Consider the following 17,079-nt stretch of genomic DNA (forward strand, 5'->3'; position numbering starts at 1 on the left):
TTCAATGCCCGAGTCTAATCCTTTGTGCTGACTTGTCAGGGTGACACCCGTGGCCAACTTTGGCCTTGATTTTTGTTTTTTTGTTTTCACTTCCCACCAGTGAGAGAATATAGTTACACTGGGGCCCTCGTATGTCTGTCTGGGACCTCTAGAACTAAGCAAAGATGCAAAGCAGGAATCATAATTTTCTTTTTCTTTTCTTTTTTTTGTTTTTGTTTTTCGAGAGAGGGTTTCTCAGTAGCTTTGGAGGCTGTCCTGGAACTCACTTGGTAGTCCAGGCTGGCCTTGAACTCACAGAGATCCACATGCCTCTGCCTCCTGAGTGCTAGGATTACAGGCATGCACCTCTACCGCCTGGCTCATTATTCATTTATTTGTTGAAAGACACTGAGGTTGTTTCCCCTTCCTAGCTATTGTGCATAGAGTGGCAGGGAACATTCCTGAGTCTTTGAGGAGTAGGGTGTCAAGTCTTTTGGGTATATGCCAAGGGATGGTATAGCTGGATCATATGGTAGATTTATTTTCATTTTTTGAAAGATTCTCCATACTAATTTTCAGAGCAGCTACACCTATTTGCATTCCTATGAACAGTGATGAGGTTTCCTCTTTATTCACAACCTCAGCAGCCTTTTTTTATTTCTTTTTTTTTTTAATCAGTTCTTTTGTTGATCTTAGCCATTCTGACTAAGGAAAGATAGAATCTCAAAGTTGTTTTAATTGGTATTTCCCAAATTGCTAAGAATGATGAATACTTTTTGAGGTACTTCTTAGCTATTTTGATTTCTTCTACTGAGAACTCTGATTAGATTCTTAGGCCATTTTTAAAAATTGGGTCATTTCCTCCCTCCCCCCAACTGTTTGTATTTCGTATATTCTTTGTATATTCTTGGTATATTGTTCTTTGTATGTTCTGGTACTAATCTTCTATCAGATATATAGCTACAAAGATACTCTTCCATTATGTGGGTTTCTTCTTCACTTGATTGGTTTGTTTCTTTAGATGTACAGGAGCTTTTTGTTTTATCAGGTCCCAGTTGTCAACTGTTGGTCTTAATTCCCAGAGAAATGGAGTCCTACTAAGAAAGTCCTTTCCTAATTTATATAATGTAAGGTATTACCTATGTTTTAGTTTAGTAGTTTTAGCACTTCTGGTTTCAAATCATTTCCTTGATCCACTTGGAGACAATTTTTGGTGATATATATATATATAGGTATAATTTCATTCTTCTGTATGTGGACATGGAGTTTTCTCAGCATCTTTGTTAAAAATGCTTTTTCAACATTTTTTTCAATGTATGCAATGTATTTTTTTTTTTTTTTGTCTCAAATGTCAAAGTACTCAGTTTGGATCTTTTACTTTATTCCATCTCTGTTTTTGTGCCAATATCGTATTATTTTTATTATATAGCTCTAGAATATATTTTGAAGTCTGGAATGTAAATATGTACACACACACACACACACACACACACACACACACAAACACACACACACATACACACACACATTATAGCACTTGGGCTGATAATGCTCCTGGACAAGAATCACAAACAACAGGCCCAGTATCAGGCATTAAAAACTTACTTTTGAATGGTTAGTCACAGGTTATGCACAGTACTCCTTAGACCAGTGGTTCTCAACCTTCCCCCTTTAATCTAGTTCCTCTTGCTATGGTGACCCTCAACCATAAAGTTATTCAATTGTTACTTCACAACTGTAATTTTGCTACTGTTATGAATCATAATGTAAATATCTGATATGAAGGATATCTGATATGTGATCACCAAAGGGATCATTAGTCACAGGTTGAGGACACTGCCCTGAACAATATTGCTGTTAACCTTGGTTGCTTCTCAGAGGTTGATGGTAAGGCCTTAGTGCTAGAGATTCTGTACACTTAGGGCAGGCACAGTATTCAGTTTATTTAAGCTAGATCTCACGTAAAAGCTTCCTGCCTGCGGCCTAGCTTCTAGAGTACCAGAAAATACTATGCAAGCTGCCAATGGAAGGAAGCAATTAATGGCCCTAACCAGCTCAGACACCTATGAACCACAACAATGACCAGTGTAGCAAGATATCTGTGAAGGTGCAATCAGTGGCACTCACATGTCTGTGGTAGCCAACAGCTGTCTAGTTCGACTTAAAGCCCAATCCCTAGGAGAGAAATCATACCTGGTATTAGAAACCTGGTCACCATCCCAGAGTGAATGAGTTTAAGTCTTAGAAAAGAATCTACTGTTGCCACTTTGCTATACCAGCATAATTCCTAACTATATTCTAAAAGTTATTCTTAAACCTACAGGTAAGTGTAGTTACCACTCCTCTTCAAAGGCACATCTCTTTACAGCAAATGGAGATCATCACAGACAACTATTTTTGTACACAATGCAGAGATGAATGGATTGTGAGGATTCCATACAAATTGGGCACATCTACAGCACAGCTCCTGCATCTATGACTCAGAAAACATCATGTAAGAGGAGACAGAAAAATTCTAAGAGCCAGAATACCAGGAAGTAGACTAGAAATAGCTGTTTGAACAAGACTGGAATAATGACAGTATCAATAGATATGCTAATGGTGTAGGAAGAAAATCTCACTGGGTTCCTACAGAAAGAATTACAGGCAACTAATGACTGGAGAGATGGAGAATTAGCTTCTCCCAAGCATGAGCCCTCTAACTGGTTATTCAATACAAAGTGGTCATCCCTGAAACCATATACACACTAACAACAAAAACAGACTCAGCACGTTGCACTTATATATTCATGCATATTTATATAATAAAAATCAAAGAATAAGAAGCTGTAAATTTGAGAGTGGGGGGACATGGAATGAGTTGAAGGGAGGAGAACTGGGGGCTGGAGGGAGGAAAGGAAAAGGGGGAAGTGCTATAATTCTATTTTTTTATCAAAATATAAAAATAAATAAATGTGTGCTGAGCATCTGCTACATGTAGAGTACTATACACTGGCTATAGAGTTGAAAATCCATAATGACAGGTGAATGAAGTAAACATTTAAAGTTTTAAGGCCATGAAAGAGATTAAAGCTAGTGAGTTCCGAGAAGTGAGGAAAGGACAGAAGTGTGAGGCATTGATAAGGCAGCCCAGAAAGCCACTCGAATCTGCAGGGACTAGGAGAGGAGACAGCATGCAAAGTGAGGTCAGCCTGCTCCCAACCAAGCCGAAGCCAGTGTGGATGCAGTGGGGAAGCTATGAACGGTGAGGGTACATATTATGACAGGAGGCCAAATAGGCAGCAAGGGAACCAAAGTAACCAAGGGAGCACAGAGTTTTGACTGTCAAGTACTGCTAGGCAGTCCAGAAAAATGACCTCTAATCAAAAATGGCCACTCCACTTGGAAACATGCTTTTCAGTCCCCCTGAAAGATAATATGAAAATGCCAATGTGCAATTAATTCTATTTCTTGCTGAATTAAAATGAGAACTGAGAACATTTGTAAATCACAAGAAAGCATTCAAAAGCAACTATTAATTTACAATTATTTTCCCAAATACATTGAGAAATTCATGATTCCCATTGGAATATAGGTAAAGAGCTGCTGGGCTTGCACACAACTCTAATAAAAACACTGCTGACTGTAGTTTCATGCAGGCACTTTTGGTGTTTGTTGGATGGACTTTCCTCTGAATTGGTATGCCCTTTCTGGAGGGAGGCTTATGGAACTTTAGAAATAAACAAAACATACCAGGCACAGGAAGCTCTTGAAATGTAAAGAACTCACAAATCCCTCTCATAGTTCTATGGAAAGTGACAGTTAAGGGGGAGAGGAGGCCTCAGATCTGCACTCTGTTTCAAGTAGTGTAGGGAGCTGCAAGAATGCAGCTTGCATGAGTTGTTGCCATTGCATGGGAGTAATTCTTCAATTATGCTCCTTTTAATACACCCAATTAACCCAGAGTCAGCTACTAAGTTAGATTGGGGTATAACTGTTTCTTTAGTCTGTTGTTGGTGCCCTCTCTGGGGTGGATAGGCACATGTTCACATCTCTCTAGAAAAAGGCACACAGTAGCACCTGTCTAGAAGTGGACAGAACCAAATGGGTTCTAGGGAGGAGTGATTGCATGGCCTGAGATGGGTGAAGAGACATGCAGCTGAGATCGACGTGTCTGAGGGTGGCACAAGTGGCATCCCACCATGGCTGCATTTCCTGTGTGATAGGAGTTGTGCACTTCCCTGACGTAGTGGCATTGCATACTTTCCCCTTGAAAGGTGGTAAGATCTGCAGCCAAGTCTGAGCCACCTGAAGTGGAGCGTTTTAAGGTAACAGCAGTGTGCTAGGTCTCTTGATTAATGGAGTCTGCATTGCAAAGGCAGAGCCTGCGAAGATAATGCAGTCCCTGAAAGTAACATGCATAGCTGCTATGAGCTTATTATAAATGTCAAGTACTTGGTGTTCTTTTTCTAACATGTTAGGCTACAGCATTACCTTAAATGCAAAAACACTACTATTTTCTTAAATCTTTCTTGTAAGACCAGGACAGACTGTCAAGTCTCCTCTAACAGAATCACTTCTCCCAGAATGCTCCACAGTAGCATCAGTCTATATTCCACAAATCACCACACTGCCGGAAATTTAGTAAAAAAATGTGAGGGGTTTAATAAAAGAGCGATGTAAGAAAGATGGCACCAGCAATCTAAACACAGCGAGCCTTTTCATTAGTTTCTTTGGCGAACACAGACAAAACAAAACAAAACAAAACACCTTATGTGCCCATAGACTTCAGCAAACAGAAAATTTATATTTCACAAATGATCAAGTTTGGTTTAATTATGCTACAGCAACATAAATATAATTTGAGATGAAGATGGAGAGTGAAAGAAAACATCCTAAAGTAGTATATTATTTTTTTACAATAAGTGATTATATTTTATTACCATATAAAATAAAAGGTAAAAATGACCAAACTAATGGAAACACATGGATTATGAACCAAAAGCTGTGGAGCCCCCAACTGGATCTCTGAGTTCAAGACCAGCTTGGTCTACAGAGTGAGTTCCAACACAGCCAGGGATACACTGAAAAATCCGTCTCAAAAACCCAAAAACTAACCAAACAAACAACCAAACAAAACATACCATTAGGTTTCCATTTAAACTATTAAAATGAAGATGTGAACTAATAAATCAAGCCCATTTTCATATTTTCAATTATATTTAAGTAGTAAATGTGTAGTCATGGTGAAAAAATGGGTTTTACTTTCTCTTGTAAGTTTTGTCATGTGTTCCTCTCTCCCTCCACACCCATCCTCACGCACCTGTGTGAGACAGCCCCCCAGGCACCGTGCTTGTTGGTGAGGATGTTGAGAATCTTCTGCTTCAGCTGGTTCGCTGTCACATGGTCACGGTGCTTGGCCGCACTGATGAGGTGGTCACACATCTTCTCCTCCTCTCTCCTGTCAGCAGCATACTGTGCACACTGTGACTGTGAAGGCAGGCAACAAGTAAGAACACACTAAGTAGAATGAAAAAATGATGCCTTCCCTTAAGCTGAAGAGAAGAACAACTGAATTTAAACCCCCATTTGACAAGTCCTAAGACTTTGTCCTAAAGGAGGCAGAACCACCTTTCAAATTGGAAAACTGTGTGCTCTTCTGAAAAGTATAAATAAAATATTTTGAAAAATATTAGCAAAATTAGTGATTTTTATACTTTGGTTCACTTCTTAAAATCTGGTTTCAGTGTCAAAATTAATCACTAAGAAGAAATGCTTCACTGAAACCTAAGTCTACTTTTTTTTTTTTTTTTTTTTTGAGCTGAGGATTGAGCCCAGGGCGTTGCACTTGTTAGGCAAGCGCTCTACCACTGAGCTGAATCCCCAACCCCTAAGTCTACTTTTTAAAACCAATTTAGCATGCCTCACATAAAATAAAGATTTATGGTTTCAATAATTACTTTGAAAACAAAAATCTTGTCATTTGCCATATAATTTTTTTGCTTCCTGAAAAACAATGTAGTATAGAAGGAAAATTACTTATTTAGCAGACTGGGATTTTATTTCACATTTTAAGCAGACTCTGTTTGCTTTTTGCACTTAATTTCTGATCTGCAAAATGAGGAGCTAAGATAAGGTTTTCCCAGTGTTCCCTCCTAATGCTTCAAATGCTTCAAAAAGAGCGGAAAGGAGACTGGAGTTTCAGATTGGCTACTGTGCCGACTGGCTCAGGCTGTGACTTTAGTGTTACATCTCAAACATCTAAGAAAATACATGTAACCAGCTCCAGTTGTCAGCACTGTGCAAAGTCCTAGGCATGGGGACACAGTCCTGTCTGCTGACACACATTCTAGGCAAGCTTTCTCTTCTGTAGAAAGAACCCATAGTAATCTAAGAAGGATTAATTCATTTTACAATTTATCTTTTTGTACAGGGAATCACCAATTAGTACAATGATCTACTGCAATAATGAGGTTAATATTTCATTAGCTCATTGAAGGGTAAAATTAAATTTTCATTTTTCTTCCTTAACAATTATAGTATTAACTAAGAAAAAAAGCCTTAACTGTGAAGTACCCAGTTCAAATTAAATATGGCTACCCCTTAACTGCAGGGTTCTATGAGGGTTACAGAGAATTGTCAAGCCTAGTCAAATGTCATCCCTTCTGCAATTTTTTTAATAGTTTAAAACTGACATGTTTAGCACGCGTGTACGTACACACACACACACACACACACACACACACACACACACACGCACACAAACACCCTCCACGTAAATATATACATATACCCATACAGACAGACACATATGCAAACACAAACACACACAAGCACATAGATACACACTCACATATATACACAGATACACACACTAGTGAATTTACTAACATTCTAACAGGAAGTAAACAAACGTAAGCATTTGATCTGAAAAAGCAGTGGGTATCCATTAAGTAACAGTGACTATTCTCTCTAAGTTAGACATCTATTGGCAGTATACACTGTGGATCCTGAGTCCTAAAAACGTCTCACCTGCTTGTTCACTGCCTTCAGAAGCTTTCACTCCCCGTGCTGCACGGCCACGGGGGAACTAAATTCACCACTACTTCAGAAAAAAGTGACACTTAGGGTGAGTTTAAGAAAGTCTTACTTCTCTACTAGGGAAGCCACAGATGCATGCACACAGGATGCACAGACAAAATGTCAGGATTTTGAACAATCACTGTAGTCAGGAGAGCAAGTACAAAACAATGTTTAAACATTCCTTCTGTGGGACAGTAATAAATAGGTGGCAAAGAAACACTGTCCTTGTCTTAACGGCCCTTTTGTTTAAAAATGAGCTAAAGGTCATAGCTAGTATCTGCATGCTGGAAAATATATTTGAAATGTTTCATAAGACAAACATTGGTCTGTTATATCTCCACAAAACAACATGAATTTTTTTTAGTAGAAATATGATTGCCTCAGAATTGATCCTGCAGGCAATTCAGTTAAAATTCTAAATCTTATTTACTACCATAGTTGAAATGCAATTAGAGATTCTTTTTTTGAGTTCTGACATCTTACATATAAATATATTCTTCAAAAAATAGATAATTCAGTTTTTCTAGCCATCTAAAATACTGCATGATACCCTGATAAATATCCAACATTTTTATTGCTGAAGTGATATGAAACTTAACTTTGGTAAACTACCTATCACTGTATATATTTTTCTTTTTTACTGATGTTTAAAGCAGTTTTTTAAATACAATATTTACAATGTACTGTACATCAAGTACCTGCTATCCATCTGACTAATCAATGGGTGGCTGTGTGTATGAAAGTGACAACAGCTGTTTTTCTGTCTCATGCTTTTCAGCTATCAAGGTTAGAGATCACCAGACCTAGTCCATCAATGTGCATGTCTCAGTGAGCTGCTCTACTAAGAGAAAAACCCCATGGAAGCTAGAATGGCAGGCTCTCTTCTCTAGCTTCACTTACTGGCATGATGCACCAGGAAAATGAATTCTTGCAGTTATTAACTCCAAGGCCTCTAGGAGCTTATGAAAGTCAACTATTAGACCATCTATGTATTTCTGAAATACACTGTTTCAAAAATTCAGTGACCTGAAATATTCAACAACTGCTGTATTTAAAACATTGAAATTGGGAGATCTGTTGAGCTCCACATGAGTCCATTCATAAAACCACACCAAGCATCCCCATATACCTGGTTGTTATGTAAAGCTCTAATAGATTAAAAACAAGGTTTTTAGAATCTCAAGGTTCTGTCTTTACAGTAGCCGAGAATGACATTAGGCCCCTCTTCCCCAATGGTGAGGAATATGACAGAGTGACAAGGTACAAATGTATCAGTGTTTTGATTGACACTGAGGAAAATCTTTAAAAGCAGGGCCTAAAATGCTTTCAGTGGTATTTTCTCCTGAAGTATGCCATATGTCGGGTAACAAATGGGTGATGGTTGACTTTACAACCTTACCTCAAACTCTGCATGCTTATGTACATCCTCTGCTCTCTGTCTGTTCAAGATGAACTCAGCTTCATTAGCAACACGAACTATGTGGTCCTTCATAGCATGGCACAGCAATCTGAAAAGGCAAATACCATTGGATTTACTATTTCCTGGTAGCTTTCTTCTTGGGAAGGATGTCCAATTACTTTACAATAATACAATTTTACTATTTCAAAAATTATTCATAAAACTTATGTAAAGCTAGATTATAAAGGAGAGGATAGATCTTAATTACAACTGTAGCATGTTTAGCAAGGCAAATGATAGGCCTGAAGGATGTTTAAAGCTCCTAAATGAGGAGATTCTAAATTCTTAGAACTATAATGAAATAAAGTTTTAAACAAATGCAATGCAAAGTAGGGCACATTATTAAGCTATTTCTTTAAAAACTTAAGCTTTTCAAATATAATGAACAGTAAAATGCTCCTTCCTGCACCCCCTTCACCAAGCATCAGAACTTAACAGGCAGATACTGTTGTGTTTCCAGTGTGTGGCATGGACCATAGAGTACCCACCATTATCAGCCTGCCCAGCCTGTTCTCTCGTGGAGCTAGTGTGCTCAGCAATCTTCTTTCAGCTGCTTTCCTCAAAGTGACCTGTCTTAGAGATCTAGTGACTGACACATGGGGCCCTCTCTCAGTCTTCTGCTAACTTCTTTCTTTGAGGCAGTTCTTTGCCAGAACAGTGGCACTCTTCTGCAGCATTACTTTGACACTCCCACCTCTACTTTCTTAGAAATAGGCCTGCTCTTGTAGCTTCCTGTGCTCAGCAGAATAAGGAAGCAATGCCATGTTGTAGCAGAATTGTTACAAGTTCTTATTAATAAAATCAAACCCGAGGCCAGTTATTGGGGTGAATGCTGGAAGATCAGAGAGACAGAACAGGCCACAGCTACCTCACTTCGCCAGTTCCTCAGCTGGTCTTGTTTCCTCAGACTGAAAGCTTCCATGCCCTCATTCCAATGGCTCTCAGCTGAACTGCTGCTCCAAAGCCTAAAAGCTTAACCAGCCAAAATTAACCAGGCAAATGCTTCTAGTTTTTGGTCTTCACGCCTTATATATCTTTCTCTTTCTGCCGTCACTCCCTGGGATTAAAGGCTGGAATTCTGGGATTAAAGGCGAGTGTCACCAAGCCTGGCTATTTCTAATGTGACCTTGAACTCAGAGATCCGGAGGTATTTCTGTCTCTGAAATGCTAGGATTAAAGGCGTGTGCTACCACTGCCTATGCTCATGTTTAATGTTGTGGCCATCCTGTTCTCTGACCCCAGATAAGTTTATTTCGGGGAACACATAATATTTTGGGGAACACAATACCACCACACCATGTGACTTGGGTTAATGGCATAGGATGGCTGGCAGCTTTTGACATTTTTGGAACTCTCTCTCTGGAGTCAGCTGTCATGCTGCAGGCCACATCACATGAAAAGCCTTGGAGACCAGAGAGATAGATGCTCCAGTCCCCAGGTCCAGAGAAAGTCTCAGTTCAAAACCAACCAAGCAGGTAGGGGCAGGTCTAGACATTCCATAATACCAAAGAACTTCTTAGCAAATCCAGGGAAATGAGAACCACAGAGAGAAAGCAGCAATCTGGCTCATGGTGGCAGTCATATTGGCTGAAACAACCATGACCAACTGTTAAAATTCTTTACCTTGACAGAATTCTCAGGATTATCACTGTTTCATTTTAAATGTAAGACTCCCACCAGCTGCAACACGTGGGAGAGCAGGCCCTGAACCTTTCCTGAGCAACACAATGTTGCCAACCCTGTGAGTGCAGGTATGGGTGAGCCAGCAACAAGGTGGTGAGCAAGAGGGAGGCTGTCCCCATCACCCATCTGTCTAGTGGTAACATGGGCAGGGAGATTTACACCTCCCTCATTAACAACGCCTGAGGCAGGTGGGAGAGCTGGCCCTGAGGTCACAAGAGCAGCAGAGCTGTCCCTGCTCTCCACCAGCTGCAGCACTCAGGAAAGTGAGCCCTGCTCCTCACCTAGACAGCACAGCAGAGCTGGCCCATGGTTGGAGGCAAGGGTGACCCAGTCCTGATGTTGGGGAGGGGGCGCTGTCTCCATGACTTGTCTGACATGCGGTGGCATGGGCAGAGGAGAGATGTCCTTCCATTCTCCCTCCCCTGCTCACCACTGCCTGAGACAGGTGGAGGAGCTGGTCCTGGGGTCTCAAGAGCAGGAGGGCTATCCTTGGCCCTCACTTGCTGCAGAACTAGGGAGAGTGGCTTCTGTAACTCACCTGGGAAACACAGTAAAGCTGGCTCTGATGGTGTGGGTGTGGGAGAGCCCACTCTGAGGGTCTGAAATCAGGATAACTGGCCCCACCCCTTGCTCACTGCTACAAGGGTGATGAACTGGGGCAGTGCTGGAGAGCTCACCCTGGTGGTGAGGACAGGGGACAACTGGTGGGCAGATCAACCTTGCGGCTGCCCAGGCCCAGAATTTGGCCCATCCCAACATCCACCCCATCTATGATCTGCAGGAACACATGAAGGGACCTAATCTGCAGACCCAAAGCTGCAAGATCTTCACAATACAGGGCACCAACAGGATGTCCAAGAAGAGTCCCAGTGAGGGCCCAGCACTGATAGTGTAGCAGAAACCAGAGGCCTCGAACCAGACTCTTTACAATGAACACTTGCAAGTAAAGGTATATGGACAAAGAAGTTCACTGTGTGACTCACTGTGTCACACTGCAGCTCCTATGTTGAGATTTTTAATCCCCCCCTTTTTTTCCCTCTTTTTTCTCTTACATTATGTTTTAGTGTGTGTGTGTGTGTGTGTGTGTGTGTGTGTGTGCATGCAAAGGGTGGATGCAAAGGAATGGGAAAATGAATGGGATCAAGATGCATGATGTAAAAGACACTTAGAATAAATAAAAAGAAAGTAAAGAGAAGTAAATTGAAGTACCTTGTCTCATGTCAAAATTTGAAAAATTACTCATAATTTCACTTTTATATTTGATCTTTATTAACCAATATTTTAGAAGTAAAATGTACTTTTAATACTTGTGCCATCACCCTTTGAGTAATAATTAAATGTATTTTCATTTGTCAGCTGAAAACAGTGAAACTTTTTTTTGTAAATTAAAAAAATATTTTATTTTTTCAATCATTTGTAAATGTGTGTGTGTGTGTGTGTGTGTGTGTGTGTGTGTTCACATGTTTGTGGGTAGTTGTGGAGACCAGAAGAGGACGTCAGATCTCCTGGAGATGGTCACTGGTAGTTGTGAGCCACCTGATGCAGAGGCTGGGGACTGAACTCTGTCCTACGACAGAGCAGCTGTGTACTCAGCGTCAAGCCGTTCGTCTGACCTTTCCTTCTGCAGCTAGGAATTATCATGTGACTTAAAATACATTTATTTGAAGAGTTGACTTCAAGTACTTCTGGGTTCCCATTAAAGAGCAAATTTACCAAGTTTCTTCTTATATATAAAGTATGAGAATCCTCAGCTCTCAGTCTCTCTATATTACCTAGGTCTTTTTAAATATTCAATTTTAATGTTTATATTTATTCACTGCCAGGTTCTTCTCTGTTGAGATTTTAATCTGAAGTATTATTTTCAAGATCAAAAGTTTTGCTTTTCAGTTCATTAATAACATCAATCTTTCTTCCTTGTTCAATTCACTTAAGTTTCAATTAGAACAGCACAGGCTTGACTTTGTCCTAGAATTTGTGTTCATGGGGCTGGTGACATGCTCAGTGGCTAAGAGCACTTGTGTTGCAAGCAGGACTTGAATTTAAGAAGCCAGGTTTCCCTATGTGCACCTGTAACCCAGCACTGGAAACCAAACAGGTGGATTTCAAGTGCTCACTGGCCAGCTAGCCTAGCTGAAAAGGCGACTTGAGGTTCCGTAAGAGATCTCATTCCCAAGGCAGAGAACAGAGAGAACAGAGAACAATAGAGACAGACACTCCACTTCTCCCTCTTCCACAAGTATGTATGCACACCTACATATGTCTACATTACACAATACATCACAAACTCCCCAACACATAAAAAAAAGTAGAATATGTATTTATGAAACACCAACTCATAGTAATGCTCCTATATTCACCACTACATTTGATTTACTTATGGCAGACATGCCTGCTGTGGAATAATGCTTTTCTATACTGGTTTAATAAAACACTGATTGGCCAGTAGCCAGGCAGGAAGTATAGGTGGGATTAGCAGACAAGGTGAATTCTGGGAAGAGGAAGGCTGAGTCAGTAGACACTGGTCCGTCATCCAGGGAGCAGCATGTAATGGCACACATGGCAACATATAGATGAACAGAAATGGACTGAGTTTAGATGTAAGAGCTAGTCAGTGGTAGGCCTGAGCTAATGGCCTAGCAGTTTTAATTAATATAAGCTTCTGAATGATTATTTTATAAGTGGGGCTTGGTGGAACCCCTAGAAACTTCTAGTTACACATGTCCTTTTCATTGACAATCACAGAAAAGGCAAAGAAGAAACTATCACATGTTGACTTTTGTAAAGGTTGACAAAACATAGTTTGAAAATTATGTATTTTTAAGAAGCCTAAATAGTCAGTATTTTTCTAATCTATCAAAGTTGAATTTCATTAACCTGTTTTAATATTTTCCCAACAAATTACTTGCAGAATCTGCATGGCATCTTCCACCAAGAATGCTGAGTGAATGGATCCTTCATTTCAGAATTGTAATAAAAAGTCTCAGTTGCTCTGAGTTCAAGTTTAACCATGTTGGAAAATTTTGCTACAACCATGTTTGTCTCTGCTCTGAAATAAACACAATTACTCTGTGATGAGAACTGGCCTGAATAACTAGGCATTGCTCATGGATATGCTCCCAGTAGTAACAGCTGTTCAAACGAAGAAGACCCTGGCACATGTAGCTGTAACCTCCCAATCACTGCAGAGGACAGACACTCTATTGTGATGCGGTCCTGGCACAGCACAAAGGATCAAAAGAGGACCTGAATGCTGTGTAGTGAGGAGGACCTGAGTTTGGATCTACAGTACCCACATAAAAGCCAGGTGAGGTGGCATATGTCTATAATCTCAGCATGGGGGAAGGAGAAGAGAAAGGAAACCCCTGGGGTTCACTGGCAAGACAGTATAGCCAGCAGATGAGCTTCAGGATTAGTGAGTGATGGACTCTATCTCAAAAAATAAGATGGACTATAATAGAGGATGATCTATCCTTTGGGGACACGTATACTACACGCATGTACACACAGAGACACACACACAAACATACACAGACACACAAACACACATACATAGAGGACTGGAGAGTAGCTGAAGAAAGGGGAAAGAAAACTAATATGTGAAAATTACTGAAGATTCCAAAACATAAATAGGTTAAGAGGAGACAGCATGAAAGAAGGGATCCTGATCCAGCTGGCTAATAGGTCTCACTCCCAGAACAGTGGAATAGCAAGTGCAGAGATGGGGTGGGTGCTATGTTGTAAGAAAAGACTGGCCTCAGACACACAGAGAAAAATGCCATTTATATGGAGAGTCTTCCCAGTGTCCCCAACCCGCTGCTTACTCATGCTGAGGAGAAGAAAAGTCAGTCACCACAGTAGCTCACAATTTCCCACCCTACTTTATGTAGGAAGCAGTTCTAAGATCTAAGATCTAGGAGGCTTTACTCCATAAAGAAACTCATAGAATCAAGTTTCCTTGATAATAAAAATTGGTTGGTCTTATTTAACAGTCAATTTGTTTTGACCAAGAGGCAGCATAGACACAAGTTATCATTTCAACCCATGAACCTTAAGTACCATATAAAATACTGAGTGAAACACACTCACACCCATCAGCAGATAGTGCTGGTTCTGTTTCTCATGTCTTAGAAGTACTAACACATACCTTTCTCTTTGAAGTTTCCTATTCTAGAAATTTATTTAAATGAAACCTATAAACATAGACTCTTCTGGCTTCTTTCAGATAGTGAACTTTTACGTCCATCCACATGTAGCACGTGTCAGTGAATCACTCGTTTTTTAAGAGTCTAAGATGTTCTGTTCTTTGCATAAGGCATACTCTCCTTATGCAGTCAGCAGGTCATAGACACGTGGGTTGTTTCCAGTTTGAACTACTGTGAATATTTGTTTTCCATTCTCTTAAGGATATGCATAAAGGTGAAAATTCTAGTCTTATCGTAAGTCTACGTTTAAGTTCTGAGGAGTCACTCAACTCCTTGCTAGAGTGAGTGATCCCTTTGGATTCTGGAGTCCCTAAAAGCATTGGTGTGACCGTTCCCAAACTGCAAGGTATACGTAGTGATACCTCAGCGCATCCTGACTCACACTTCTACAATTACTTATGATGTAGACCATCTTTTTATTTTCCCAACAATCACTTCCATAGCTTCTTTGGAAGAAAAATAACTGTATCAAACCCTTTGCCCATTGTTAAATTGGAACCATTAGACGTTTTACCTTTGGGCTACAAGTTCTTCATATTAAGCCACTATCACACATACTAATTAAAAGTGTTCTAACCCCATTATCCTCTTACTTTCTTGGTAACACATGACCTTCAGCAAACATAAAGTTTGATTTCTGGCAACTATTGCTCAATGCATCTTTCTTTGGTTGTTTCTTATAGTGTCAAATCCGGGTAAGTTACTGCTGAGTTTAAACTCATGCAAATTGTTGCCAGTTTCCTTATTTCATTAAATTCCTTTTCAGTATTTTATTCTTTAGGTATGTGTATGAGTGTTTTGTCTGCATGTATGTTTGTGCACCATGTGCATGCAGTGCCTTCAGGGGCCAGAAAAGGAAGTCTGATCCTCTGCAACTGGAGTTATATATAGTTGTCAGTTGCTCTGTGGGTGCTGGGAATAAAACTTGGGTCCTCTGCAAGAGTAGCCAATGTTTTAATGTTTTTAATCACTGAACCATCTCTATAGCCCCATTACTTTAGTTTTTTTTTTTTTTTTTTTTGTGTGTGTGTGTGTGTGTGTGTGTTAGTATGTTTTGAAGAAGTTAAGATAATTAAACTATTCTTAATACTGATTGAAAAAGTTGTTGTGAGAAAAGTAGAATAAGTTAGTGATCCTTTAGGACATGTTAGCTATAGCCTTGGGATATTGATTTAGAACAGCTGTTTTCAAGGTACATTCTACTAAAAGTAAAACATTAAAAGCTTTACCATCTATCAAAATCCTCTTTTACACAACTAATGTTTAGCAAACAAAATTCTGCTAAAAAATAGACCATGAAACCTTTTCCATTCTCTAAACCTTATTTTTGAAAAAATTGGTAGTTACTCAAGATTCTATGTCCTGTCAAGACAATGGTTAAAAAATATTCGTTATAACTACCCCATTCTGCTTTAATTCTCAGCTAAATAATTAAGACGTTTGCTGGCTTAATTTCTGTGAGTTCATGTCAAGCAGATCAGATGCTAGCTAGTATCTAAGAGAAGGAGGCAATGTTAGGTCTATGAAAGACTGAGAAGAAATGGCACAGTGATTGTGGACTGTAACAACAAAAGCTCAAGATCAGAGACATGGCAGGGCGACAGAGGAAGCTTGGTTTGTGTCATTCTATCCCACTTAACTTTTAATACTAATAAGAGTGGAGAAATACAGATCATAAAAACCAAAGTTGGAAGAAAGTATAAAAGCCAATAGGCATAACAGTACAACTAGCCACATTATAATACAAGGATACAAGAAAGACATGCACGTGGTTCTGTGTGAAGTTTCCAAGCTATTCTGTGTTCCTGTGATCACATGGCTTCTTCCTGAAGGGAAGATGATTGCTACTGTGTGTTGTAAATATTGTGAATGAGTCTTAATAAATCTAATTTCTTATTGTTCGATCTACCAGTGCAAGTTTTAAGAACTAGTGAAACCCTACCTAAAATACTTTTCTTTTGCAAAAGGTGAGAGGTAGTACCATTGCTTTTGCCTTTCCACTGATGACTAAATAGCACAACAGTCTATAAGCACATGCATATACATGTGTAGATGTATGGCATACAATATGCCATAGACCATGCAATACCGATTCCAACATATTGGTAACACAGAAGATATGTGCTCTTGGGTGAACTGTGTGAGGTATTCAATTTTCTCCACTTCCTCCAGAGTCTTTCAAACCCCATCTGAATATCACTTATATAAATACTAACAACAGGGATTGGGGATTTAGCTCAGTGGTAAAGTGCTCACCTAGCAAGCGCAAGGCCCTGGGTTTGATCCCCAGCTCAAAAAACAAACAAACAAACAAACAAACACTAACAGCAAAATTGTGCTGGGTAGTTTTGTGTGTCAACCTGACACAAGCTAGAGTCTTCAGAGGAAGGAGCCTCAGCTGAGAAAATGCTTCCTTGAGATCCAGCTGTAAGGTATTTTCTCATTTAGTGATCAAAGAGGGAGGGCCCAGCCCATGGCGGGAGGTGTCATCCCTGGGCTGTTGGTTCTGTGTACTATAAGAAGGCGGGCTGAGCAAGCCATGGGAGGCAAGCCAGTAAGCAGCACCCCTCCATGACCTCTGTGTCAGCTCCTGCCTCTAGGATCCAGTCCTGTTTGAGTTCCTGTCCTGACTTCTGTCAGTGATGAATAGCAATGTTGAGGTGTAAGCTTAATAAACCCTTTCCTCCCCAATTT

At 39.9% G+C, this 17,079-nt stretch overlaps 1 protein-coding gene across 5 annotated transcripts in view; it reads right to left on the reverse strand.

Moving 5' to 3' along the window:
- The window catches only part of Nbea (neurobeachin), a 551,973-nt gene that overhangs the window by 242,270 nt on the left and 292,624 nt on the right, over nucleotides 1-17,079 (reverse strand). For all 5 annotated transcript variants that reach the window (XM_036189952.1, XM_036189948.1, XM_036189950.1 and 2 more), the window contains 2 exons: nucleotides 8,441-8,549; nucleotides 5,282-5,448 (listed from right to left, as the gene is read on the reverse strand). In XM_036189952.1, the coding sequence (XP_036045845.1) occupies nucleotides 5,282-5,448; nucleotides 8,441-8,549 (276 nt within the window). The remainder of the gene's footprint in view (nucleotides 1-5,281; nucleotides 5,449-8,440; nucleotides 8,550-17,079) is intronic.

This window comes from Onychomys torridus, chromosome 6 (genome assembly GCF_903995425.1).
Source record: "Onychomys torridus chromosome 6, mOncTor1.1, whole genome shotgun sequence".
NCBI lineage: Eukaryota > Metazoa > Chordata > Mammalia > Rodentia > Cricetidae > Onychomys > Onychomys torridus.